The 25,739-nt window shown below is 58.4% G+C and overlaps 2 protein-coding genes across 2 annotated transcripts; one reads left to right on the top strand and one right to left on the bottom strand.

Annotated features, from left to right (window-relative positions):
* Positions 1–774: 774 nt before the first annotated feature.
* Positions 775–12,571, top strand: NOXA1 (NADPH oxidase activator 1). The gene is made up of 12 exons (XM_076008441.1): positions 775–1,067; positions 3,549–3,631; positions 5,347–5,455; positions 7,001–7,135; positions 7,393–7,500; positions 8,250–8,403; positions 10,290–10,397; positions 10,522–10,580; positions 10,731–10,891; positions 11,056–11,170; positions 11,260–11,374; positions 12,394–12,571. Exons 1-12 carry the CDS (start codon positions 891–893, stop codon positions 12,480–12,482), a joined length of 1,413 nt encoding a protein of 470 aa, XP_075864556.1. The 5' UTR covers positions 775–890; the 3' UTR covers positions 12,483–12,571.
* ENTPD8 (ectonucleoside triphosphate diphosphohydrolase 8) lies at positions 12,535–16,339 on the bottom strand. Its single transcript, XM_012784455.2, has 9 exons — positions 16,199–16,339; positions 16,004–16,121; positions 15,055–15,205; positions 14,769–14,928; positions 14,450–14,680; positions 14,107–14,376; positions 13,837–13,947; positions 13,328–13,462; positions 12,535–13,245 (listed from the first exon to the last, which is right to left on the bottom strand). Exons 1-9 carry the CDS (start codon positions 16,322–16,324, stop codon positions 13,054–13,056), a joined length of 1,494 nt encoding a protein of 497 aa, XP_012639909.1. The 5' UTR covers positions 16,325–16,339; the 3' UTR covers positions 12,535–13,053.
* Between the last annotated feature and the right edge of the window lie 9,400 nt (positions 16,340–25,739).

Below are 25,739 nucleotides of genomic sequence, written 5' to 3'. Positions count from 1 at the left end.
GGAACCGTCGTGGGCTTGTGCGAGGCCCAGAGGAGGACAGCGGCGGCGCGCTCGGCCTCAAAGGGCTCAGGCCATCGGTTGACCCCGCCCCCTGCGTGGGCACCCGGGTGTCCCAAGGACAGAAAGTGCTCCACGAGCGACAGCCGGGCGGCACCACGACCGGCTCCCCAGGGCCCCGGGCCTCCCCCGGGCTCCGCGTCGGGGTGTGGCGCCCGCAGGCTGCAGAGCGGGCCTCGGAGAATCGCGCTGCCCGCCCTCCGCGGGCCTCTGCGTCCCCACCTCGGGCGCGAGCGCTGGCCCCTCCGCCCCCTGCCCCGGCCGGCCCAGCCCCAGTCCGCCCCCGCCCACCTACCCCAGCCCATCCCGCGGGCGTCCACGCCCGGCCCGGAAATTGGCCCGACGGCAGCAGCGGGCCCGACGGCTTTTCCCGGCGCTCCGAGGCCGATGCGGGCCGGACGGGGAAGCAGGGCGCGCAAGGCTCCCGGCCGGATCCCGGAGCGGGGCGGGGGCCGAGTTGGGGTGGGCGGAGCCGTGGGCGGGGGCACGACGGAGAGGCGGGGCCACAAAGGAGGAGGGGCCAGGTATGTGGGGCGCGGCCAGGTGGGTGGAGCCGCAAGGGAGGCGGGGCCACGTGGGCGGGGCGGGGTCAGGCGGGGCGGGGCCGGACCAGGCGGGAAGAGCCAGGACGCACCTGGTGCCGGCAGTGCCCGCACCCGGTCGGCCCTTTGCTGATCGCCCGGTGCCCCGCGGCACCCACCCCAGGAACCCCTCGGCACCCTTTGGCACCCCGCAGCACTCCCACCCCGCACCCCTTCGGTGCCCCGCGGCACCCTCCGGCGCCACCCCCACCCCGCCGACCCTGAAGCGCCGACTGCGCGGGCAGCGCCGCGATGGCCTCGCTCGGGGACCTGGTGCGCGACTGGCACGGCGGCGCGCAGGCCGTGGAGCGCGGGGACTGGGACAGCGCCCTGCGCCTTTTTTCCCGCGTCTCGGCGCTGCCCGCCAGGATGTGCTTCAACATGGGCTGCGTGCACCTGCTGGCCGGGGACCCCGACGCCGCGCTGCAGGTGAGCGCCCAGCCCGGGGGAGGCGGCTCTCTGGCCACGGGGAGGTCACCGGGATGTGAATGAAGACCGGGCTGCAGGGGTGAAGTCCTTCCTTCTGACGGCGAACTCGCGGAGGGGCCCTGCCCTCCCTCCCGATGGCCACCTGGGGGAGGGACCCCTGCCCTTCCTCCCGAAGGCCACCTGGGGTCGTCCCTCCCAGCTCTCACCTCGGCCAAGCCTAGGGCAGGTGGGAGCTGTGCAGTGGGGGGCCCCTCGCCCTGAGCTGGGTGAGACCAGGTTGGGGACACAGCGACCCCTCACCCCTCCACAGCACCCACCGTGCCAGAGCTTCAGCTGCCCGGAAAGGCCAGGTGACCACAGGCCAGGTCAGGCTGGGAGAGGAGCCTGCCCCCCAGGTGGAAGTGCTGGGGCTGGGTTTTGCAGACGCCCTTGTTCATGGGCAAGAGACAGGGTCTGAGCACTTACCTGTCTCCCAACCTGCTTCCCAGAACAGAGCCAGGAGCTCAGGGCTGCCCCCTCACACACCCCACCTGCCACCGCTGAGGAGGCAGCCCAGGGCCGCTCTGCCCCGCCCAAGTGCTCCATGTCCACCCACAGCCGTGCTTGTCTCACCTGGCCCAGAATGAAAAGCCGGCAGCACCTGCCCCTGCTCAGGTCCCCAGCACTCACACAGAGGCAGTCCCGGTTCCTGCAGTTGCTTGAACGGTCAGTGGCAGCTGCCTGGAGCGCCACAGTGATGAACAGAAAAATAATTGAACGTGGTGGGGGAGTATCGGCGTCTCTGTCCTGCAAAACGTTGCCGCTGGCCGGCCCCAGGCAGAGTGTGCAAGGGACGCCCGTCTGGTGCTGTGACGTCTGGGTGGGCCTCGACCATCATCTCAATAGTGAGACACTGCGACCCAAGGAAGGGGACGTGATCGCCAGGTGGTTCAGCAGTGAGTCGGCCGTGTGGGGCTGACCCCGTCCTCACTCACAGACTGATTTAGCTGGAGACAGGAGACGAGGGTCGTGTTACCTCTTCCACGATACGAAGAGAGGGGTGCTGTCTGAAGCCGACACAACTAAGTCATATTAACACAGGCACATTGGCTGGAAAATTTTAAAAGCAGACGGAGCACCTTCATTGAACAAAACCGATTGCCTGGCCGGGCGCGGTGGCTCACGCCTGTGATCCTAGCACTCTGGGAGGCCGAGGTGGGCGGATCGCTCAAGGTCAGGAGTTCGAAACCAGCCTGAGCAAGAGCGAGACCCCGTCTCTACTATAAATAGAAAGAAATTAATTGGCCAACTGAATTGTATATAAAAAATTAGCCGGGCATGGTGGCGCATGCCTGTAGTCCCAGCTACTCGGGAGGCTGAGGCAGAAGGATCGCTCGAGCCCAGGAGTTTGAGGTTGCTGTGAGCTAGGCTGACGCCACGGCACTCACTCTAGCCTGGGCAACAAAGCGAGACTCTGTCTCAAAAAAAAAAAAAAATATATATATATATATATATATATAATGAGCCAGGCATGGTGGCGCATGCCTGTAGTCCCAGCTACTCGGGAGGCTGAGGCAGGAGGATTGCTTGAGCCCAGGAGTTTGAGGTTGCTGTGAGCTAGGCTGACGCCACGACACTCTAGCCTGGGCGACAGAGTGAGACAGAGTGAGACTCTGTCTCAAAAATAATAATAATAAAAAAAAAACAAACCAACTTCCTGGGAGCGGGACGGGGTGAGGATGGGCGTGGCTGGAACTGCTGTCGGTTGGCCTGAACCTGACCTGAGGCTGGGCTTGGCCGCCCAGTGCAGCATCGCAGCAGAGGGCTGGGTTTCACGGGCAGCAACCCCACACGGGGCCCCTCAGCCGCCGCACCTTCAAACCTGAGTCAAACCCAGTCCAACAACAAGCCCCTGCTCGGCAAGATTTGTAAGAGTGAGCCTGTAACACCTTCTTACTGCCCGTATTTAACTGACGGCTGCTGTCCCTGTTGGGAGCATTCAGTGTCATCTCCGAGTGTGTTCAAGGAAGAGCTGTGCCTTACCGTGCCGAGACTTTTGTGTTGTTGCTCTTTCTGATTCTAGTAGGCATCTCGTGTGACGTTTTGTGTGAACTACCAAAGAAGGATTTAAAAATGACAAAAGTCTGGCGTAACTGTGCATAACAGCCTTGCATAGTAGTGCCCCAGAGGTGATATTATTAACACACTGGAGAGTTGCCTTCCAGCATCTGTCCTTGTCCTTATGGCCAATAAACTGGTCAATCGTGAGGCACCTTGGACAGCTCAGGTTGGTTTCAGCTGTGGCAGCAGAGGACCTGAATGGTGACACCCCTGCCCAGGCAGGAGTTCTCTGAGGGCCACTGGGCAGGTGCAGGAAGGGCCCGAACAGGGCCCCCAGGGGCCAATGGAATCTGTGGCCCTGTCACCAGTCAGACTGTGTCTGTGACACTGGGTGACCAGGTTCCCGACCTGGGAGCATTTCATGAGCATTTCTGTCCCCAGGCGTTTGACCAAGCCGTGACCCAGGATGCCTGCATGGCCGTTGGCTTCTTCCAGCGAGGCGTGGCAAACTTCCAGCTGGAGAGGTGAGCACAGGGCTGCCTTGTTCCTCATCTGAGGCCCTTTGTCTCTGCAGAGCCCCTTCCTCCACTCCCTCCTCCTCTCTCCCTGCCACATCCCCCCCCTGCCCACCCTCCTTGAGGACACCTGGGCAAGGATGCTGTGGCCACATCAGAGCCACACTCCAGTGACACAGAGCAGAGCCCACTGTGGCCTCGTCTCTGCCGAGATTCCCAGGGCACTTTCTTGAGCATCCCTGGCTCAGCCCTCACCGTGTCTCTGTGGTTGTAGGGATGGGGTGATCACGCTGTCCTGGCAGACGTGGAAACCAAGGCAGGGCGGGAGGGTGGCTGGTCCTGGGTCCTGACTGCTTACCTGGGCTGTCGGTACTGCGTGCCTCCCTAGAACAGGAATCAGAGAAAGGTGACCGCCAGGGCTGTGGGACGGGCCCTGCAGGCCCCTGCTGGACCCACAGGGTGCCAGGAGCATGGGCTCTGGCGGGGCCAGTCACAATCATGACTGTTCCAACCGAAAAGATCAAAATCCCTAAAGTCTAAAGTCCCCGAGATGTAATTCTACAAAAATAATTCAAAATTCTGTAGAAGATATTTATTTACATTTTTAAAAGGAGATTTGAGAAACATAAAAACAATACTTCATAGGCCAGCTCACAGTAAAATAGGCAAGAACAACATGCATATTTTCGCAAGCATAAACACTCGGGCATACTAACTGCAGTCACGTGGGCATGGCACAAAAATTGTACTCATAAAGAAATAAATCAAGGCTGGCACAGTGGTTCACACCTGTAATCCCAGCACTCTGGGAGGCTGGGATTGGAAGATCACTTGAGGTCAGGAGTTTAATACCAGCCTGAGCAAGAACGAGACCTCATCTCTGCAAAAATATAGAAAAATCACCAGTTGTGGTGTGTGCCTGTAGGCTCAGCTACTCAGGAGGCTGAGGCAGGAGGGTCGCTGGTGTCCAGGAGTTGGAGGCTGCAGTGAGCTGTGAGCTACAATGATGCCACTGCACTCCAGCCTGGGCTACAGGGCCAGACTCCATCTCAGAAAAACAAACAAACCCCAAAACATGGTTCCTCACCACTACATATGCAGCCACCCAAAGGGCTGAGATCTTCAGAAGTGTCACCTCTCACAAATGCAGATGTACAAAAGGACATTTCACAACACTTGTTGAAATGGCAGCAGAGGACCTGAGTGGTGACACCCCTGCCCAGGCAGGAGCTCTGAAGGGTCAGGCACAGGCATGTCAGTTGGAAATTAATGCAGGACTATGGCATCTGGGATGGTGTCTTTCCTGATGAAGGCCCCAAACCTGTCTGGGGGCAGCCTCATCTCTCACCAGCCCAGGACAGCTGCCTGGGGAGATGGATTTCTGGCAGGGACTGGGAAGCTTCCAGCAGGACTTGGAAGGAGGCTCAGAGTCCGGAGGGGCCTGAGGAGTGGGAGGGAGCCCCGGGCACCCTGCACAGTCAGACAGGGCCCGAGGCAGGGGGAGGGAGCTCAGGAGGCTGAGTCAGAGCAGGGTCAGAAACTCAGACCCCAACTCCCCCCCACCTACCTGTGCATTTGGGCACTGGGCCCTCAGCCCACTGTCAGGCCTTGAGTGCCGAGAGCTGGGCAACCGCGCTGCCCTCCCACAGGGCTCCCTGGAGCTGGGGTTGAGGGAGAAGGCCCAGGCCGGCCCCGAGCCCTGCTCCTTTCCCTGCTGCCCACAGGTTCCAGGAGGCTCTGTCCGACTTCCGGCAGGCCCTGGCGCAGCTGAGGGACAATGCTGCCATCGACTACACACAGCTGGGCCTGCGGTTCAAGCTGCAGGCCTGGGAGGTGAGTGTGTGCACGTTCCTGTGGGCTGCAGGGGGTGGGGGGGTGGGGCGACCTTGAGCCCGGGGCGTCATTTGTGGGCGTGTTACTGTCACAGGCGGGGCCCTGTGGACTGAGGTACCCTCTCTGGTGGGGTCTCGGTGCCATGAAACACCCACAGTCACTACTTTGCCCCCAGGAAGCCTTGGGGGCAGTGGAGGGGGGAGGAATGGTCTACACCCAGCAGGACAGGAAGGTACAGGTGGTGTGGGCAGGGTCCAGGCAGCCTTCCCCGCTCGCTGTGTGCTCAGCCCGTTCCTGGCTGCCTGGAGTAGTGCTGGCACGAGGGAGGGACACAGGGGGACCCTTCTACTCTCAGAGACTTACTGCCCTGAGGCCTTCTGGGAACATGTGTCCCAACAGACAAATCACAGGAAAGCCACCAGGTGTGGTCTGGAGCCTGGGTCGAAGGCCCACCTGTGCCGCTGGCCCACAGGCACTGGACAGGGGAGCCAGGGTGGGGCTGGCTTGGCTGGGCAGTGGGGTCTCCAGAGGGCAGCACTAGGGGGTCGAGGGGTTGGGTGGGAGGGTTGGCTCCCAGGAGCGCCCTGTGACTTTGCCTGTCACTGATGCCATGGGGCAAATTTAACTCACTCCGCCTGGCCACAAGAATGTCCTTTCCCACTGGGGTGGGGTCTGAGTGTTCCCTAGACCCCTAGCAGGGACCCTCCTCAGATGTACCCCAGACTGTCAGGGGAGCATGGCATGTGGGCACAGGAGGATGTGCAGCCCAAAGCAGAGTGGGGGGACACAGGCCAGGGGGTGTCTCAAGAGACCAGCGTCTGATGTCCCAAGCAGAAAAGAGCCCAATGCAATGAATGGCTCCAGCCAGGTGGAGAGAAGGCCCTGCCGGGGCTAAGCTGGGCACAGAGACTCCATACTGCCTGGCTGTCCAGGAGTGAGCCAGACAGGCTATAGGTGGCCTGGGCCCTGCCCACAGCCTCATGTCAGATGGACACAGACCAGCCCTGAGTTGCTGTGGCTGGGGAGCCCAGGCTGGGATCAAGACAGATCAGGTGGGGGACCAGGTGTGGAACCACGTGAGGGACCAGGTGGGGAGCAGGTAGAGACCAGGTGGAGAACCAGGTAGGCAATGGGTTGAGACCAAATGAGGGACTAGATGGGGACCAGGTGAAGGACCAGGTGGGGACCAGGTGTGGGACCAGGTGGCAAGCCAGGTGGGGACCAGGTGGAGATCAGGTGGAGACCAGGTGTGGGACCAGGTACGGGACCAGGTGGGAAGCCAGGTGGGGACCAGGTGTGGGACCAGGTGTGAGACCAGGTGGAGATTGGGTAGAGACCAGGTGGGGACCAGGTGGGAAGCCAGGTAGGGACCAGGTGCAGGACCAGGTGGGGACCAGGTGTGAAACCAGGTGGAGATTGGGTAGAGACCAGGTGGGGACCAGGTGTGGGACCAGGTATGGGACCAGGTGGGAAGCCAGGTAGAGACCAGGTGTAAGACCAGGTGGGGAGCCAGGCTCCTTTTGTCCCTGTCGGCCTCACTCCCAGGTGCTGTACAACGTGGCGGCAGCACAGTGCCAGCTGGGGCTCTGGACCGAGGCGTCCCACAGCCTAGTGGTGGCCATGTCTAAGTGGCCAGAGGGGGCCCAGGATGGCCTAGACATGGCCCTGGCCCAAGTGCAGGTGAGGAGTGCTGGCCTGGGGCACAGTTTGGGACTCACGTCCACCTCAGCCCCTCAAGATCAACTCCATGAGAGGGAGAAACATCCAGAGGGAGGTGGCCCTGGTGTCCCACGGTGGGGCCAGCTGGGGGCTTCCCATGGCCTGTGGGAGGTGGAGCACCCAGGTGGCCCCTTCTGCTTGAGGCTCAGGGGCTATAGCAGCTCTGGGCCTGGTGGGCCACTGAGGTCTGTATCGGCTGGACATCCCCCCTCCCCCAGATACAGGCCCCGCTGCAGCCTCGGCAGGTCCCCAGGGGCGAGATCTTCCGGCCCCACCGTCGGCACCTGGAGCACCTGGAGCCGGTGGATTTCCTGGGCAAAGCCAAGGTAAGTGCCCAGAAGGCTGGAGAGGGCAGCATGGCCCTGCTGCTCCTGGGACACGTCGGGTCTGGCCAGTCCAGGCCTCTGTAATGTCTCAGAGGGTAGAAAGTGGGCATAACCATCCTCATACTGGCTCCCAGGTTTGGGGGGAGGTGCCCCAAATGGGGCTGTGAACCTAGAGGCAGAATCCACGAGAGCCAAGTGCAGAGCCCCTGGGGCTGCCCTGCCTAGCCTGGCCACAGCCACCTCCTCTGGCCTTTGTGTCTCACAAGGTCCCAGACAGGGCCACGGAAACTCAATGCTTCCGGTCAGGGCCAGGCAGCACCCCCCAAATCACAGGATATCGGGGAGCAGCTCACCACCAAAGGCAGAGGTAGAATGTGGGAAGCGTGAGCCTCCGTGGTTTTACACTGGTGGCCCTGGGGCCGGCCGCACGCTGAGGTCACCTGCAACAGCACTCAGGCCCTGGTGGCACTGTCCCCATGACCACCTGCAGAGGGAGGTCTGGGGGAGGCCCAGGTGGGTGGGGAGGGGCTCTAAGCCGTCCTGATGCATCAACTTAGAGTCTGCATGTCACAGCAGAAGACTCTTGTTTATAAGAAATAAAAACAGTTTAAAAGTTGTACTAAAAATAAGTTAAAATTACCAGCAGATGTTTTCCTGCACCGTGGTGGTCCGCAGTCTCGGGCTGTGTGTGCAGGGGGAGGCATCGTGGGCCTCAGGGCCCCCTGACCTGATGGCCCCATCCCCTGCAGGTGGTGGCCTCTGCCCTCCCTGAGGACCAGTGCCCAGGCGTCCAGCCTCAGCAACCGCAGGTGGGTGGGTGGCCCCGGGCCTGTCCTTGCCCAACCTTGCAGGGCCCAGCTGCTCGGGGAAGAGGGGGCTGCAGAAGCTCTGAGCCCTCGCTGGGTCCCTGCGTCCCCTCCTGGGGCCCAGAGCTTCTCTGATGGGAATTGGGGGGGGGGGGCCATCCCATCCCCACGCGAGGACCTGCCAGAACCATTTGGTCTTGCCCTGGTCCACTCTCAAGGACTCGTGGGGACAGGGGACAGCTCCCTACAGTCTCGACTCGAACGAGGCTGTCACTTTGTGCCCACAGGGACAGGGTGCGGACCCTGAAGCCAGGCCCGGGGCTGCACCACGGTAGGAGGGGCCCGTCCTCTGTGTGCGTCCCTCTCCTGCTGGGCAGAGGACCTTCCGGGAGGCCACCCCTGGCCAGGGGACAAAACGCCACATAAGCCGTTTCCAGATTTTGAAACCGGCTGGTGCCCCAGTGCCAGGGAAGGGGGTCTGGCCTCGCTGGTCCCTACCCCTGCCTCCGGCTCCACATCCCATAACCGCAGGCCTGGGGGAGGGGAGGTGGGGCCAGGAGAGGAGTTGAGACCACTGGGTCACCAGGACTCCAGGGAGCACAGCCGAGAGAGGGGATGAGGGTCTGGGCCAAGCAGCCGGCGGGGGTGGGATGGGGGTGGGGGTGGGGAGGGCCCAGCTCCCTGGGGGCCTCACAGCCACCACTAGACGCCAGGGCAGGGTTTTCCCTCCTTTGACAAATGGCTGCAGAGCAGGGCGGGGGCTAGCACTGGCTGGGGGTGGGGGAACAGACAGGCCCTGGGCCCCTGGGCAGGGCCTTCCATGCACACGTTTCTCGGGACCCTCAGGCCAGGGTAGGAGGGATGGGCAGGGCAGTGAGCCCCCAGCTGGGCAAGCCCTGAGAATAGGGGGCCTCCCTTCTCCCCCAGGGCCAGAGCGGTAGGCCGTGGAAGAGCCCGCGCCCACCACAGCCCTCTGGGTGCCGAGACAGAGGCAGGGCAGGCTGACCTCTGCCCGTCGGTCTCCTGCCAGGGGCAGGTGAGTGAGCCTGGGCCTTGCTCAGGGGGATGGAGCTTGGCCTCTTCCGTGGGGCCAGACTCTTGGTGGGAGCAGCAACATGGACCACACGGGGGGCTGGGCGGGCTGTCGGGTAGGTGAGCCTTCCCCTGGGCTGGGCTGCCCGAGGTCCTCACCTGCCCAAAGCTGAGATGGGGGTGCCCAGCTGTGCGTGAGGCTGGACACTGGCCGTCAGGGCGGGAAGGAGGGGTGTCCAGCAAGGTCTCCCAGCAACTCCTCCCCCTACTCTGGGCGCAGTGACCAGGAGGGCTGGGGTGGGGGTTGAGTAGCCCTGGGGGCCGAGGGCTCCTGGTCCTGCCCCTCCAGCAATGGCTGTCACCCGCCTTCCTGGCCCTTCCAGGCTGGAGTGTGGCGGGGCACAGAGCAGTTAAAGTTCAGGTGTCCAAGGGCACAACCTAAAAACAGCCCCTTCACGTTACCTTTCACTGACGTTCAGCGCCCGTCTCGCCGCTCTGCGTCCTTTGGAGCAATCGTGCCCTTTTTACAGCTGAACTAATTCCCTCCGAGCTGCGCTTGAGTTGCTAAGGCCGGTGTCGGGTTTTGGGGTTTGTGAGCACTTGGTGTTCCTGACCCAACAGCACCGCCTTCCTGGGGACTCTGGCCGGGTCTGGTACGTCCAATAAACTGAAACCTAGTCACGGCTCTGGCAGACCTAGGCCTGCGCGCTCAGCCGCAGTGGGTGGTGAGCTGCACCCGCAGCCCCGCTGTGGGTCCGCTAACCCTCTCGCTCAGTGCCAACTTAGGGCTAAAGGTTAAAGTCAAGTCAACGCGGTGGCCAGTCCCCAGGCTTGCTTCCGAGCCTCCTGGGGTTTCCGGGGAACCTCCAAAATGGAGCTGCTGGCCCGAGGTGGGCCTGGGGAGACAGGGCCGCACCCCCTTGGCAAGAGGCCACGGATTGCGGTCTCCAGGCCTGTGGGACCCAGCCCCGCCCCAGTCCAGGCCCCGCCCCAGCATGTGGCTTCCCTTGCAGAGGCCCCGGGTGGAGCAAGTTGGGGGACAGGCCGCTGTGTCTCCAGGTACGGGGTGTTTGTTGTGGGTTGGGGGAGTCTCTCAAGGCGAGCTTGGGGGAGGGAGGAAACTTCTGGTGGCCACAGGGTGTCCCAAGTTGGTGGCCGCCTCAGTCCCTGCTCTGTCCTGCAGGGTTGCCTGCATCGGGGGGCCCTGGCCCTGGCCCCACTGAGGACCCCGCGGGTGCTGGGGTAAGAGGCACCCCCACTCCACCTCAAATCGAGCCTCGCCAGCCCTCAGCCCCAGCACCCCCTGCACAATCTCTGCCCTTGCCCCTGGGCCCGAAGTCCACCCACCACCCTGAGCTCAGAGGCCGTCCCACCCCCTCTACCCGGCCCTAGGGAGCAGCCACCGGCAGCCCCAAGCCCTCAGCCACCGTCACTGTCACCGTGCAGTGTGCCTTCACTGTGGCCCTGGAGGCCCAAAGGGGAGCCGACCTGTCCAGCCTGCGGGCACTGCTGGGGCAGGCCCTCCCTCGCCAGGCCCAGCTGGGGCAGCTCAGGTGGGCCGGAAAGCCCCCGCCTGCGGTGGTCAAGCTGGGCGGGCCGGGGGCACCTCTCAGGCAGAGGCAGCAGTTGGAGGGTGGCTGGGGTCAGAGGTCACACCCTCCTCACAGTCCCCCGAGTAGCTGTCCCCTCAAGGCCACACTCGGGAACCGTTTTGCAGTTACCGAGCCCCCGGTGGACGCGGGCACTGGGTCCCCATCCCTGGGGAGGAGGCGCTGCAGAGGGCCTGGCTGGACGCGGCTGCTGACCCCAGGGGGCTGCAGCTCCAGTGCCAGGTGAGCCGAGGGGTGCAGGCAGGGCAGTCCGGAGGGTGGGGGCCTCTCCTCCTGCCGTCGGCCTGCCCTGCAGCCCCCCATTCCACCAGGGAGCAGGGGGCCGGCCCGTCCTCTACCAAGTGGTGGCCCAGCACAGCTATGCAGCCCAGGGGCCTGAGGACCTGGACTTCGAGCAGGGGGACACGGTGGATGTCCTGTGTGAAGGTAGGGTGGGCACTGGCCTCCCTAAGCACTGGGGGGTGGGGCAGGAGCCACCTGGGGCCTGGGGGCCTGGCCCGTGCTGTGAGGCCGAGCTCGGTGACATGCCCGACGTGCCCCTTGCAGTGGACCAGGCCACCCGGGGTGTGGGGGCGTGGGGGCCTGGCCCGTGCTGTGAGGCCGAGCTCGGTGACATGCCCGACGTGCCCCTTGCAGTGGACCAGGCCACCCGGGGCGTGGGGGCGTGGGGGCCTGGCCCGTGCTGTGAGGCCGAGCTCGGTGGCATGCCCGACGTGCCCCTTGCAGTGGACCAGGCCACCCGGGGCGTGGGGGCGTGGGGGCCTGGCCTGTGCTGTGAGGCCGAGCTCGGTGGCATGCCCGACGTGCCCCTTGCAGTGGACCAGGCCACCCGGGGTGTAGGAATGTGGGGGCCTGGCCGGTGCTGTGAGGCCGAGCTTGGTGACATGCCCGACGTGCCCCTTGCAGTGGACCAGGCCACCCGGGGCGTGGGGGCGTGGGGGCCTGGCCGGTGCTGTGAGGCCGAGCTCGGTGACATGCCCGACGTGCCCCTTGCAGTGGACCAGGCCACCCGGGGTGTAGGAATGTGGGGGCCTGGCCGGTGCTGTGAGGCTGAGCTTGGTGACATGCCCGACGTGCCCCTTGCAGTGGACCAGGCCACCCGGGGCGTGGGGGCGTGGGGGCCTGGCCGGTGCTGTGAGGCCGAGCTCGGTGACATGCCCGACGTGCCCCTTGCAGTGGACCAGGCCACACGGGGCGTAGGAATGTGGGGGCCTGGCCTGTGCTGTGAGGCCGAGATTGGTGACATGCGCGACATGCCCCTTGCAGTGGACCAGGCCACCGGGGTGTAGGAATGTGGGGGCCTGGCCTGTGCTGTGAGGCCGAGCTCGGTGGCATGCCCGACGTGCCCCTTGCAGTGGACCAGGCCACCCGGGGTGTGGGGGCGTGGGGGCCTGGCCGGTGCTGTGAGGCCGAGCTCGGTGACATGCGCGACGTGCCCCTTGCAGTGGACCAGGCCTGGCTGGAGGGCCACCGAGACGGCCGCATCGGCATCTTCCCCAAGTGCTTCGTGGCCGCTGCCAGCCGACACCTGTGAGGAGCCCACCTGGCCCTGGGCCCCGGCAAGGAGGGTCAGCCCTGGGAAATCCTGTGTTCAGGAGGTTTTAATAAAGACGCCCCCACGGTGCGGTCCACATTCCAGGCTTGGCGACGCGAGGGGTGTGACCGAAGAGGGTGTGGGGGTGGCCCGGGAGACACCACGTTGCTGGACTCTGTCCAGCTGGTCGGACAGTGAAGGCCACTGGTCCAGGCGGCCCTGCTTCCCTCTCGGCCTCCTGCTGTGGCTCCCAGCGTCCCTTTGCTGGCTCCTGGGAGCCAGGCCCACCCTGCTGCAGCGGTGGCCCCCGAGCCAGGCTCCACGCAGGCCCCTGCACACAGCCCTGGGTGCTGCAGGGAAGAGGTGCCGGGGAGAGGGGCCCGGGGACGCTGGGATGGGGGGCCGTGGGGCGCTGGGGGGCCATGCAGTCTTCACGGCCAGCACAACCTGGTGGCAGAGTGGCACCACATGTCCAGGCCTGCGGGGCCAGAGCGCAGAGAACAAGGCACTGCACGCGTCGGGGATCAGGAAGGCTCCGGGATCCAGGGCGGGCTGGGCCGCTGCCTTCCCGCTAGTCCCGGGGCCAGATGAACTGGACCGCGGCAGCTCCAAGAACAGCCAGCAGGGTCAGCACCACGAACGCCACTCCAGCTGCCCAGATGCCGTAGCTCTCTGCGCGCCACTGGGCCGGCGCCTCGGCCGGGATCATGCCGGTCAGGTTCAGCATATAGCCCAGCGTCCAGCCGATGTCCATGCCGCCAGCCTGCGCCATGCACGGGCCGCTCAGGGCTGCAGAGTGGCTGCCCAGAGCCCACTCCCTGCCCTCGAGCTGGGGGGGTAGTCACCTGCTTGCGGAACTGGATGCTGGGCCAGGTCTCCTCGCTGAACCCGTAGCCCTCTGTCAGGAGCGTGAGGATGTACAGGCCGCAGGCACAGTAGTCCCGCAGCCAGCGGTCCTGCCCGGGATAGCTGGCCTCCACCTGGGGCGCAGGAGGCCAAGGGGCCCAGTGAGGGCCCAGGACCACCAGGCCATGGTGGGACCCCCCACCCCTGCCCTGGCCAACCTGAGCCTCTGGGTGACAAGAGGGGGTCGGGGCAGTTGGCAGAGGGCTTTTTCTGCTGTCCCTGGGAACCCCTGACCAGTCGAGAGGAGCCTGGCGTGGACCCACCTCCCGGCCAACAGAGTCATTCTCTGGGCTCCCAGCTGGAGCAGGACGGCCAAGGCGCTGTCCTCCATGCCACAGCCACAGCCCCTCCTGGCCACAGTGCCCTCTCCGGTGGTCCCTCCACCCTGGGAGGCCCTTGGGGACCCACAGCTGGAGCCCAGGAGCCCAGAGATTCCAGGTACACCCACCTGCTCCCAGGACTCCTGGCAGAACTCCCAGACAGTGTCGTTGGCAGCGCCCAGTGACTGCTGGGACGTGAGGTTCAGGAAGTGGAAGGTGTAGTAGAAGTTGGAGAAGGCCTGGGGTGGGAAGACATGGGTGTCCCTGGGGCCACGCCCAAGTGCACCTGGGGTTGGAGGAAGCCCCACCCACAGGTGTCCCAGAGTCCCCAAGAGCCAGCCAGGGCTTGGCCCATCCCTCCTGTCCCTCCTCTCCCTGGCGGGCAGTGGGGGTCTCACGTAGAACTGGCCCCACAGCGGGGGCTGGTGGACCCTGTCAAAGGCACAGTCCCCTAGGCCCTGGTGGCTGGAGCAGTTGAAGAGTTCGCGGATGGCCACGACGCAGGCCCCAGGGTTGCCCGTCCCTTCCACTGTGAGGTTCTGGGTGAGGTTCTGGGGGGCTGCAGTGTGGACACAGGGCGACTCGTACAGGGAGGCCAGGGGCAGTGTGGTGCGGTAGCCGCTGTGGTAGCAGGGGTGTCCCACCGGGCCGGCTGAGTGGTTCTGCCTCTGCGGGGGCAGGGAAGGCCTCAGCGCTGGCCCAGGGCCGGCAGCCACCACCCCCAGCCCCAGACATCCTGACCTGCACCAGCCCGGCCAGGAGGCGGCTCAGCATCTGGTCCCGCCCATAGCAGAGGTAGCTGCGAGTGTAGACGCTGTAGCTGGAGCCGTAGAGGTGGAAGGTGGCCTGGGTGCTCGTGTCCAAGACGGGGCCCCGGGGTACAAAGGCGATCTGGGTGGAGGCCCCTCCCAGGTCCAGGGCGCCCACCAGTGTCCCCTCCGGAGGCCGGGTCCATTTTCCAGAGAAGGAGTACTGACCACAGGTGGAGCTGTCAGCCCTGGAGCCGCACGCTGCCCCCAGCCCACACCAGCCCCGCCCCACCTCAGGCCGCCCCTGGCACCTTGATGAGCAGCCCCAGGACGTAGTTGATGGTGATCCAGCCAAAGGCGCCTTCGTCCTGCCCGTCCAGGAGCTTGGCACCCTGAAAATCCACAGGAGACCCGCCCAGGACCCGGGTGACTGCTGCAAAGATGTCCCCTGCCTGGGAGCTGTTCTTCTGGCTGGGCAGAGGGGACCAGGGCCAAGCTGGCTGGGAGCTGAGCCCAGCAGCTACCCCGCACCCCCGGGCTCTGGAGACCCCGGCTCCTGGGGCCGGTCCCCACAGACGCCAGCCAGGACCACCTCACCTGAGCAGCCTCATGCCGGCCGTGGCCCCCAAGAACATGGGCGTCCCCCGATGCTGGGCCTCTGGGATCAGCGCCAGCGCCTCCTCCAGGCAGCCCCGAAGGCTCTCGCCGGCCTGTGCAGGGTTGGAGGCGTAGGAGGAGATTCCAGGCCCTGAAACACAGCACCCGGCACGAGGCTGCAGGCCCCGAACTTGGACCCCAAAGACACAGCCAGGTCCCGACCCCTGGGGCCTGGGAATGTAACTTCATCTGGGAAAAGGGCCTCTCAGTGTCATGAGTTAAGGATCTCGAGACGAGATTGTCCTGGCCTTCCCCGGGTGGCCCTGAATCCGGCGGGCAGCGTCTTGTGAGAGGAAGGAGACAGATCTGAAGGCGGAGGCAGAGGGTGGGGAGATGCGGCCACAGATCAAGCACACCTGGCCCCCCAGAGCTGGCAGAGGTGGGAAGGAGCCTCCCCTACAGCCTTGGAGGGTGCAGCCCTGCTGACACCTTGGTCTCGGACTTTCAGCCTCTAAAGTGGCAGGAAATACGTCTCTGTTGTTTAAGCACCCAGTGTTCCAGAGCCCCCTGCAAACAAATTCAGGGCCTTCTGTTTCCCTCCTCAGGGTCCTGGAGGGCAGCCCTGCAGCTGGTGGCCTCAGCCGCCAGCACCAAGGCGGTGTCAGGGCGGGGAGCACCAGCGGCCAGAGAGGCTGGCTCTGGGCAAACCCGGGCCAGGCAGAGGGAAGTCAACACAGAGCCCGGCTCTGTGACCTTGGGTAAGTCACTGAACCTCTCTGAGCCCCTTTCCTTTAGGTTGACTTGCTGATTGGCCAAGGGACAGAAATGTAGTAGCTCCCGCCTGGCACCAAGTGCACCAGCTGTGCTGCCTCCCACACCTCCACCCAGCTGGGATGGCAGCCAGGCAGCGCCAGCAACTCCCAGCACCGCCGACGGAGCTGCCGCTGACCTTCCACCTGGCAGGCCAGGGCCTGGCTGACCACGCCCGTGCCGTTCTCCTTGTCCACCGGCCACCGATACACGAAGAGGGACGTATGGGAGGAGCCAGCGTCGAACACGATCCCGAACTGCGGGCGGCACCAGGATTAGGAGGGCATGGGGGCCACGCCCGTCTGCCCGGCCTCCCCGCCCTGCCCAGGCCCACCTTGGTGTCTGGGGGCAGGAGGACGTTGACAGCCTCCACCAGGACGAGAACAAGCGCGGTGAGCCCCAAGGCCACCGCAGACCCCAGCAGGGCCAGGAAGACCTTCTCCTTCCAGGACAGCCCCATGACGGGCGCAAGGCTGCTCCTATTGGGGGGCAGGGCCAGCTGTGGGTGTCAGACTCCACCTGCTGCCCCTGCCCCCCCTTCAGAGGGGCACCGCAGCTCCCTTGAGACGCAGCTCCCTTGAGACCCACTCGCCCTGGGGCTCAGACAGCCCCTCTTGGCCGGGCTGATGGCTGGGGGAGCCCCAGTGGGCGGCAGGGGCCTGGTCTGGGGACACAGCCCCAACAGGGCCCAGAAAGCCCGTATGGTGCTACTGTCAGGGGCAAAGGTAGCCCCTGTGGACCCCCATGTTATCTGGGGGCAGCCCTGGGCCCCACCCTCGGCCCCTGCTCCCTGGGCCACCCCCATGGGAGCAGGAGCCCAGCTCTGGGCCATGCGGTGCCAGGGCCCGGCCTCCTCTCTGCAGCCCGCACCCAGGCCTGTGGCGGGGCAGGGCTGAGCGCCGGGGCCAAGGAACACATGTGAACGAACCTGAGGCTTCTTCTCCACGACAGGACCCTAAGGCAGTGGCTTCTTAACAAACATATCTGGTTTCTGTTTTAAAACCCAGCCTTGGATTTCTCTAATCTGATTTTAAAATGCTCTAGTTGGCCCTGTTGGCCCTGGGCAGGAGACTGACCCAGGAATGCCTTTTGGGTGGGGTCTGGGGCGGGTCCAGTGCAGCAGCCAAGACCCCCACGTCCTCTGTCCAGGAGGACTGGCAAGGGGCCTGGGACCAGCCAAAAAAGTCACCTGGCCTCGGCCGGGCCGGCTCCTGGGGCCCGCCCCATACTGGGCATCCCCACCAGGGCTAGCACCTGCATGCCAAGGTCAGTGTCACTGAGGTGCATGTAGTTTCGTGTCATATCGTGTGACCCCCAAGAATACTAACTCTCCTACTGTGCTCCATCCACACGGAGCCGCCTGCAGGGACCAGGCTGGGTCCCTTCCTGGGCTCCTGGCATGTGGTGAGTGGACACTCCATGAGGGTGCTCATGAAATTCTCTGTATGTCGTGAGGGGATATGAAGCCATTTTAGGAGTGATGACTAACCCTCAGAGAGGACAGGTGACTGCCCAGACCCAGACAGGACCCAGCCTGTGTTCCTAAGCAGCACCCTGGCCACTGGCCACCTCACAGGGACAGGCAGATGACAGGCAGGGACCCCCTTAGACCCCACCTCCATGGATGTTGCACCCTGAGACCCCCTAGGTTGAGCTACCAGGTAGGTGGACAGAGAGGATGGGGTGGCCCCCCAGACCAGGACAGCCCCCCTCAGACCAGGATAGTCCCGCCTAGACCAGCCCCCTCAGACTGGACAGGCCCCCTCAGACCAAGACACGCCCCCCTCAGACCAACACAGGCCCTCTCAGACCGGGACACCCCCCTCAGACCTGACAGGCCCCCCCAGATTGGGACAGGCCCCCTCAGACCAAGACATGCCCCCCTTAGACCAGGCCAGTGTCCCCAGATCAGCCCCCCTTAGACTGGGACAGGCCTCCTCAGACTGGACAGGCCCCCTCAGGCCAAGACACTCTCCCTCAGACCAACACAGGTCCCCTCAGACCCGGACAGCCCCCCTCAGACCAGACAGGCCCCCCAAGACTGGGACAGGCCCCCTCAGACCAAGACAGGCCCCCTCTGACCCTCACCTGGGCTGGCCACCAACCTGCGGCAGTAGCAAGGAGGAAGCTCTGCTCTGGGGTGCCCTGTCCTGAACCTGTGTCCTGCCTCCCCCCCAGCCAGTCACCGCCCATCTGGACCTGGGTCCACTGCTGGCAGAGGCAGGTGGCCGCCTGTCCACCCCTAGCTCACAGACTGAGGCTGGCAGAGTCGCTGCCCAGGGTCACCCCTTCCCCTGGGTCACAGGCGGCATTGACCCCTGAGTGCCTGCCAGCGCAGGGCGGAGGGCAGAGAAAGGAGGGGAGGGCCAGCACCCTCCATCCAGGATGACCTTCCTGGCTGTGGGGCCACTCTGGGGGTAGGGTGCTTATGGAAACCCCACAGGGCCCTTCCCTCCCAGGTGGACTTTGCCCCCGCCTGTGGGCAGGACAGGCCAGGGCAGGGCGGGGTGAGGCCGCCTTTGGCGTCTTCCCCTGTTATTGACTGTTTTTAAATCCTGCAACATTTCCGGCACCTGCAGACTTCCTTAACCAGCACCACCCTCCTCGCTGGCCCCTCCACAGCACCAGGGCCCTTCCGTGTGTCCCAGGGGTGTTCCATTTTAGGGACAGACCACAGTGACTACTTGCCTGTTTAAGGACATTGGGGTGTTCGCACGTGTTGGCGTTTTGACTAGGAACAGAGCTGCCAGGATCACCCACCTGAAGTCTTCCATTTCCATTTCTTTTGGGTGAACACCCAGGAGAGAATTGCTCTCTCCTTGTAACCTTGATAAGAAACTGCCAAACTGTTTTCTAGCATGAGAGATCCAGTTTCTCTGCATCTTCGCAGCATTTGGTGTCATGGTTTTAAATTTTCGCCAATCTGGTAGCATTAATATTCAGCAGCACCAATCTGGTAGCATTAACAATACTGCAGCGCCAATCTGGTAGCATTAACAATACTGCAGTGCCAATCTGGTAGCATTAACAATACTGCAGCGCCAATCTGGTAGCATTAACATTCAGCAGCGCCAATCTGGTAGCATTAACAATACTGCAGCGCCAATCTGGTAGCATTAACAATACTGCAGCGCCAATCTGGTAGCATTAACAATACTGCAGTGCCACCTCATTGCAGCTCCCTAGCGACTCACGCTGAATGTCTTCTCAAGAGCCTCTTTGGATACCTTTATCATAACTCTTTTGCCCATTTTTAACTGGATTGTTTTAAAGGTTAGAGAATTCTTTATATATTCTATATGCTAGTCCTTTGTTGTGTATGTGGCTTGCAAACATTTCCTCCCAGTCTGTAGCTTATCTTCTCATTGTCTTAGTATATTTCACAGAGCAAATTTTAAAATTTTTGCTGAAGTCCAATTTATCATTTGTTCTTTTACAGATGGTGTTTTGGATGTCATTACTTTGTCAGAACTCTTTGCTTAAGCCCAGGTCACGAAGACTTCTTTCTCCTAAAAGTTTTATGGTTTTATGTTGTACATATAGATCTATGATTCATTTGGAGTTGATCTTTGTATAAGATGTAATGTTTAGGTTATGATTCATTCTCTTTGCATATGAATGACCAATTGTTCTCATACCATTTGTTGAAAAGATCGTCCTTTCTCCAGGAATTCCTTTGCACCTTTGTCTAAGACTAAATAGCCATATTTATGGGTCTGTTTCCAGACTCTATGGTGTTTCTCTCTTCCCCAATTCTATCTTGATTACTGTAGCCACATAGTAAATGTCAACATTGTGTAGTACTAGTCCTCCAACTTCATTCTTCTTCTTCTTCTTTTTTTTTTTTTTTTTTTGAGACAGAGTCTCACTTTGTTGTCCAGGCTAGAGTGAATGCTGTGGTGTCAGCCTAGTTCACAGCAACCTCAAACTCCTGGGCTCAAGCGATCCTCCTGCCCCAGCCTCCTGAGTAGCTGGAAGTACAGGCATGCACCACCATGCCCGGCTAATTTTTTCTATATATATTTTTAGTTGGTCAATTAATTTCTTTCTATTTTTAGTAGAGATGGGGTCTCACTCAGGCTGGTTTCGAACTCCTAACCTCGAGCAATCCGCCCACCTCGGCCTCCCTCATTCTTCTTTTTCAAAATTTTTTCAGCCATTCTCGTTCCTCCACCCTTCAATATATATGTTATAGTCAGGCACTCTATATCTACAAAAAATCGTCTTGAAATTTTTATTGGTATTACATTAAATCTATGGTCCCTTTGAGGAAAATTGATATCTTAACAATTTTGAGTCTTCCAATCCATGAATACAACTTATAGCTCTCCATTTATTTAGAATTTAGGTATTTACAAATTTTTCTTTCCTCAGTATTTTCTGGTTTTCAGCATACAGATCCAGTACATGTCTTGTTAGATTTGTACCTAAGTATTTCATTTTGGGGGGAGCCATTGTAAATTTAATTTAGAGTTCAATTGTTCATTAGCAGCATTTAGAAAAATAATTTTTTTTTCGTGTGTTGGCTCGTGTCCTGTGACCGTGCTAAGCTCACATGTTAGTTCTAGGAATTTGTGTGTCGACTCTCTGGAATTTTTGGCAGAGACAATCAAGCTGTTTGTAAACAGGAATGGCTTCATCTGCTCCTCTGCATCCTGCCTGCCTTTTCTTTCTTTTTATCTTTTTCTTCTTTTGCCTCACTGCACTGGCTAGGGCTAAGTAGAGGGGAGTGGTAAGAGTGGATATCTTTGCCTGCCTTGTTCTCATTTTTAAGGGGAAAGCATTCTCATTCCCTATTAGGTACGATGTTAGTTGTGGGTATTATGTAAAAGCCCTTGATCAGGCTGAGGAAGCTCCCTTCTATTCCTAGTTTGCTGAGAAGTTGTCATCATAAATGGATGTTTCATACATATATATAATTATTGTTTTTTATTTTAGAGACAGGGTCTTGCTCTGTCACCCAGACTGGAGTGCAGTGGCATGATCACAGCTCACTGTGGCCTCCAACTCCTGATCTCAAGTGATCCTCTTGCCTCAGCCTCCGAGAGTGCTAGGATTACAGGTGTGAGCCACCACGTCTGACCTACAAATTCAATTTCTTTAGTAGTTATAGGGGTGTTCAAATTATCTATTTCATGACTTTTGGTAGTTTGTGGCTTCGAGGATTTGATTCATTTCACCTAAGTTGTCAAATTTATATGAATACAATTATTAATATTATTTTCTGCTTATCCTTTTAATGTCTCTGGGGTCTGTATCACTAATAGCCCTCTCATTTTTCATATTAACAATTTGGGTCTGCTTGGGGTTTTTTTTTTGCCAGTATTGCTAGAGGTTTATCAATTGCATTGATCATTCTGAAGAACCAGCTTTCTGTTTCATAATACTTTTCTATGGTTTTGGTTTATTTTCATTTTTATTTATTTATTTATTTTTTGGAGACAGAGTCTCACTCTGTTGCCTGGGCTAGAGTGCTGTGGCATCAGCCTAGCTCACAGCAACCTCAAACTCCTAGGCTCAAGGCATCCTCCTGCCTCAGCCTCCCAAGTATCTGGGACTATAGGCATGTGCCACCATGTCCGGCTAATTTTTTTCTATATTTTTAGTTGGCCAATTAATGTCTTTCTATTTTTAGTAGAGACAGGGTCTTGCTCTTGCTCAGGCTACTTTCAAACTCTTGATCTTGAATGATCCTCCTGCCTCGGCCTCCCAGAGTGCTAGGATTACAGGCATGAGGCATCGTGCCTGGCCAGGTTTTGATTTCTTCTTCTTCTTCTTCTTCTTCTTTTTTTTTTTTTTTTTTGAGACAGAGTCTTGCTTTGTTGCCCAGGCTAGAGTGAGTGCCGTAGCATCAGTCTAGCTCACAGCAACCTCAAACTCCTGGGCTCAAGCAATCCTTCTGCCTCAGCCTCTGAGTAGCTGGGACTACAGGCATGCGCCACCATGCCTGGCTATATATTAGTAGGCCAACTAATTTCTGCTTATAGTAGAGATGGGTCTCGCTCGTGCTCAGGCTGGTTTCGAACTCCTGACCTTGAGCAATCTGCCCACCTTGGCCTCCCAGAGTGCTAGGATTACAGGCGTCAGCCACCATGCCCGGCCTGATTTCTTAATTCTTTTAATTCTGTTCTTACATGTATTTCCCTTTCTTCTGATTAATTTGGGCTTATATTGTTCTTTTCTGGTTTCTTAAGGAGAAAGATTATTGATTTGAGGCTTTTTCCCCTAATGTAAGATTTTTGTGCTATAAATTTCCCTCTAAGCACTGCTTTAGCTGCATATCTCAGTTTTTGATATATTTTTATTTTACTTGGTTTCAGATATTTTTTAAATTTCCATGAGATTTCCTCTTTGATCTGTGGATTATTTAGGATTCTGTTGTTTAATTTCCAAGTGACTGGATGTTTTCCTGATATCGTTCTGTTATTGATTTCTAGTTTGAATTTCATTATGGTCAGAGAATATAGTTTGTATAATTTTATTTTGAATTTGCTAAGGCTTTTTTTTTTTTTAACAAGGATATGGTTTATTTTTTTTTTTATTTTTTATTTTTTTGAGACAGAGTCTCACTTTGTTGCCCAGGCTAGAGTGAGTGCTGTGGCGTCAGCCTAGCTCACAGCAACCTCAAACACCTGGGGAGCTCAAGCAATCCTGCTGCCTCAGCCTCCGAGTAGCTGGGACTACAGGCATGCGCCACCATGGTCAGCTAATTTTTTCCTCTATATATTAGTTGGCCAATTAATTTCTTTCTATTTATAGTAGAGACGGGGTCTCACTCTTGCTCAGGCTGGTTTCAAACTCCTGACCTCCAGCAATCCTCCCGCCTCGGCCTCCCAGAGTGCTAGGATTACTCTACAGCATGAGCCACCGTGCCTGGCCATCAAGGATATGGTTTATCTTGGTGTATCTTTCATGTGCATTTGAGAAGAATATGTATTTTGTTGTTAGGTGGATGTTCTGTAAATGTAATTATGTTCAGGCTGGGCGTGGTGGCTCAGGTCTGTAATCCTAGCACTCTGGGAGGCAGAGGCAGGAGGACTGCTTGAGCTCAGGAGTTTGAGACCAGCCTGAGCAAGAGTGAGACCCCGTCTCTACTAAAAAAAAATAGAAACAAATTAGCTGGACAACTAAAAAAAAAAAAAAATATATATATATATATATATATATATATATATAAGCTGGGCATGGTGGTGCATGCCTGTAGTCCCAGCTACCCGGGAGGATAGGTAGGAGGATTGCTTGAGCCCAGGAGTTTGAGGTTGCTGTGAGCTAGGCTGATGCCACGGCACTCTAGCCCAGGCAACAGAGTGAGACTCTGTCTCAAAAAAAAAAAAAAAAAAGGAAAAAAAAAAGTAATTATGTCCAGTTGGTTGATGGTATTCCTCAGTTATTTTCTATCCTTGCTGATTTTCTGTTCACCAGTTCTGAGAAAAGCATACTGACGTGTCCTATTGTAATTGTGAATGTGTTTATTTCTCTTTTTAGTTGACTTTCGTTTCAAATATTTTGTACTGTTGCTAGGCATGTGCCCTTGAATTGTTATCTGACACCTTCTTGGTGAACGCCCCTCTTTATCCCCAGTGACGTTCTGCACTCTGAAGTCTGCTTTGTGGGATAGTAACACAGTCACTCCTTTTTTCTTTCAATTAGTATTTGCAGGGTATGTCATTTTCCATCCTTTACTTTGCATCGACTTCCATCGTTGATTTGATTTCAGACTTGTGGCCTCCAGAACTGGGAGGAAATAAAACTCTGTTGTTCAAGCCACCTTGTCTGTGATAGGTTGTTAGGGCAGCCCTCATACATTCATGCACACTATCATTTGCATTGTTCTCTCTAGATCAGGTGTCGTTTCTCTTTAGCTGCTTTCACGATTTTTTCTTCCTTTTCAGTTTTCAGCAGTTTGACTATTATGTGTCTGGGTGTGGATTTCTTTGGATTTGTCCTATTTACGGTTGCCTTGGCTTCTTTGATCTCCAGGTTCATATCTTTCACTAAATGGGCTGTTTCAGTCTTTGTTTCTTCAAACATTTTTCAACATTACATTTTTCTTCTGCTTCTGGGGCTCCAAAGATACAAATGTTACTCCCTAAGTCTCTGTTCACTTTTTTCTTTTAGATCTTTTTTATTGTTCAGGTTGGATAATCTCTGTTGATTTATCTTCAAGTTCATTAACTCTTTTCCCTGTCATTTCCATTCTGCTACTGAGTCTGTCCAGTGAGGTTTTGATTTGTTTTTTTAAATTTCGGTTATGTTTTTCAGTTCTAAAATTTCTGGCTGGGCATGGTGGCTCATGCCTGTAATCCCAGCATTTGAGGAGGATAAGGTGGAGTTCGAGACCAGCCTGGGCAATATAGCAAGACCCTATCTGTACCTGGGCAATATACCAAGACCCTATCTGCTCCTGTAGTCCCAGCTACTTGGAAGGCTGAGGCAGGAGGACCGCTAGAGCCCAGGATTTGGAAGCTGCAGTGAGCTGTGATTGCACTATGGCACTCCAGCCTGGGTGACAGAGCAAACAGTCTTAAAAAAAATCCATGTGGTTTTTTTAATTTTCCATATTTTTGCTGATATCTCCTATTCTAATGTTTTGTTTAATTGCTCACAATAGCTATTTTTATAATAGCTGCTTTAAAGTCTATCAGATTTCAACACCTGCCTTATCATTTTCATGGTTCTTTGGTGCTGGTTCTAGTTTCAGCCTCAGTGGACCCTGGGCACAGGTCAGTTTCCTATTCCAAGCTTTGGAACACTGTCTGGCTTGGCCACATGCATGTCCCAGTGGCAGGTCTGACCCAGGTCAGACACTCAGGTCAGCTCTGTCTTCAGGTACACACAGCACGGGTGGGCAGTTTTCCGGTACTTTCCAACTCCCTGGCTCCTCAGCCCTCCAGCCAGGAAGCAGTGGTGACAGAGGACACAGATTCGGATTCAGCAGATAGGAGAGGAGCTGCCCGCCTGCCTGCAGATGCCAGGACAAGGGGCACGGAGCCACCTACAGAAGCAGGTCCCATGCCTTCTCTCGGCCCCTCCTAGCTGCGCTACAGCAGGGGTTGTGGGCTGCCACAGTTTCCCCACCGTTGCATAACACTCACCTGCTTACTCGCACTTAGAGGGTTTTGTTTTATAGAACAGGAACCACACCTCAGGATGCTTTTAGACACACCCACCAGGTCTGCCTGTCAAGGGGGCTGCTTTGCCAGGGTGTACACCTGGGCCAAGGGGATGCCCAGGGGTGGCTGTTGGGGGTCGTGTGGGTGGGCCTGGACATGCTGGCCAGCGTGTCCACCCCGAGAGAGTAGGCTGGCCAGGAGCAAGGCAGCACAGGGGGTGGGCCAGGGCCTTCTGTGTGATTAGGGTGTCCCAGCAGGGGGACGGGAGACACTGTTTACCAACTTGTAGCATGACCTGGTCACTATGATCAAGGTTCCCTGGTATTTGGGCCTCTTGCATCTTCTTCCTTAGCAACAAGCCTTGTGAACCACCTACGACTTCCCCAGGACTGCTGCCGTGTGACCTGGCCACCCCTGGATGGACCAGAGGGCATTGCCCAGAGGACACCCTCACAGAAGGTGCCAGAGGGAGGCTTGGCAAGCCTGAGAGTTTATCCATGAGGCAGATTTTAGGACCTGTTAACAGATTACTCTCCAGAAAGGCTACAGCAGTTCACGTATTCAAATGTGAATATTCCCCACATACTCACCAGCAGTCTTAATAGCCTTTAAAATTTTTGCCAAAAAGTAACACTTCTCCAGCACTTGGAGGCTCTTAACAAAACAGCGACACAACCTCATTGCTGCTTTTGTTGGCTCCTTCTTGTCCTCGTGGGGCTCCGACTTTTATGCACGGACAGGCCCTTCAGTCTCCTGAGAGGC

This window comes from Microcebus murinus, chromosome 12, assembly GCF_040939455.1.
Source record: "Microcebus murinus isolate Inina chromosome 12, M.murinus_Inina_mat1.0, whole genome shotgun sequence".
Taxonomy (NCBI): Eukaryota; Metazoa; Chordata; class Mammalia; order Primates; family Cheirogaleidae; genus Microcebus; species Microcebus murinus.
Note: the sequence above shows the minus strand (reverse complement) of the source record. Positions and strands in the feature narration are given on the sequence as shown.

Excerpts from the sequence above, each read along its gene's own strand:
- NOXA1 (XM_076008441.1), top strand. The coding sequence starts at position 891 with ATGGCCTCGCTCGGGGACCTGGTGCGCGACTGGCACGGCGGCGCGCAG. Across the intron at positions 7,501-8,249 it reads ATTTCCTGGGCAAAGCCAAG|GTGGTGGCCTCTGCCCTCCC; the intron begins GTAAGTGCCCAG and ends CATCCCCTGCAG. Across the intron at positions 11,171-11,259 it reads GGCTGCAGCTCCAGTGCCAG|GGAGCAGGGGGCCGGCCCGT; the intron begins GTGAGCCGAGGG and ends CCATTCCACCAG.
- ENTPD8 (XM_012784455.2), bottom strand. The coding sequence starts at position 16,324 with ATGGGGCTGTCCTGGAAGGAGAAGGTCTTCCTGGCCCTGCTGGGGTCT. Across the intron at positions 14,929-15,054 it reads GCCGGCATGAGGCTGCTCAG|CCAGAAGAACAGCTCCCAGG; the intron begins GTGAGGTGGTCC and ends CCCTCTGCCCAG. Across the intron at positions 13,948-14,106 it reads CGCTGTGGGGCCAGTTCTAC|GCCTTCTCCAACTTCTACTA; the intron begins GTGAGACCCCCA and ends TTCCCACCCCAG.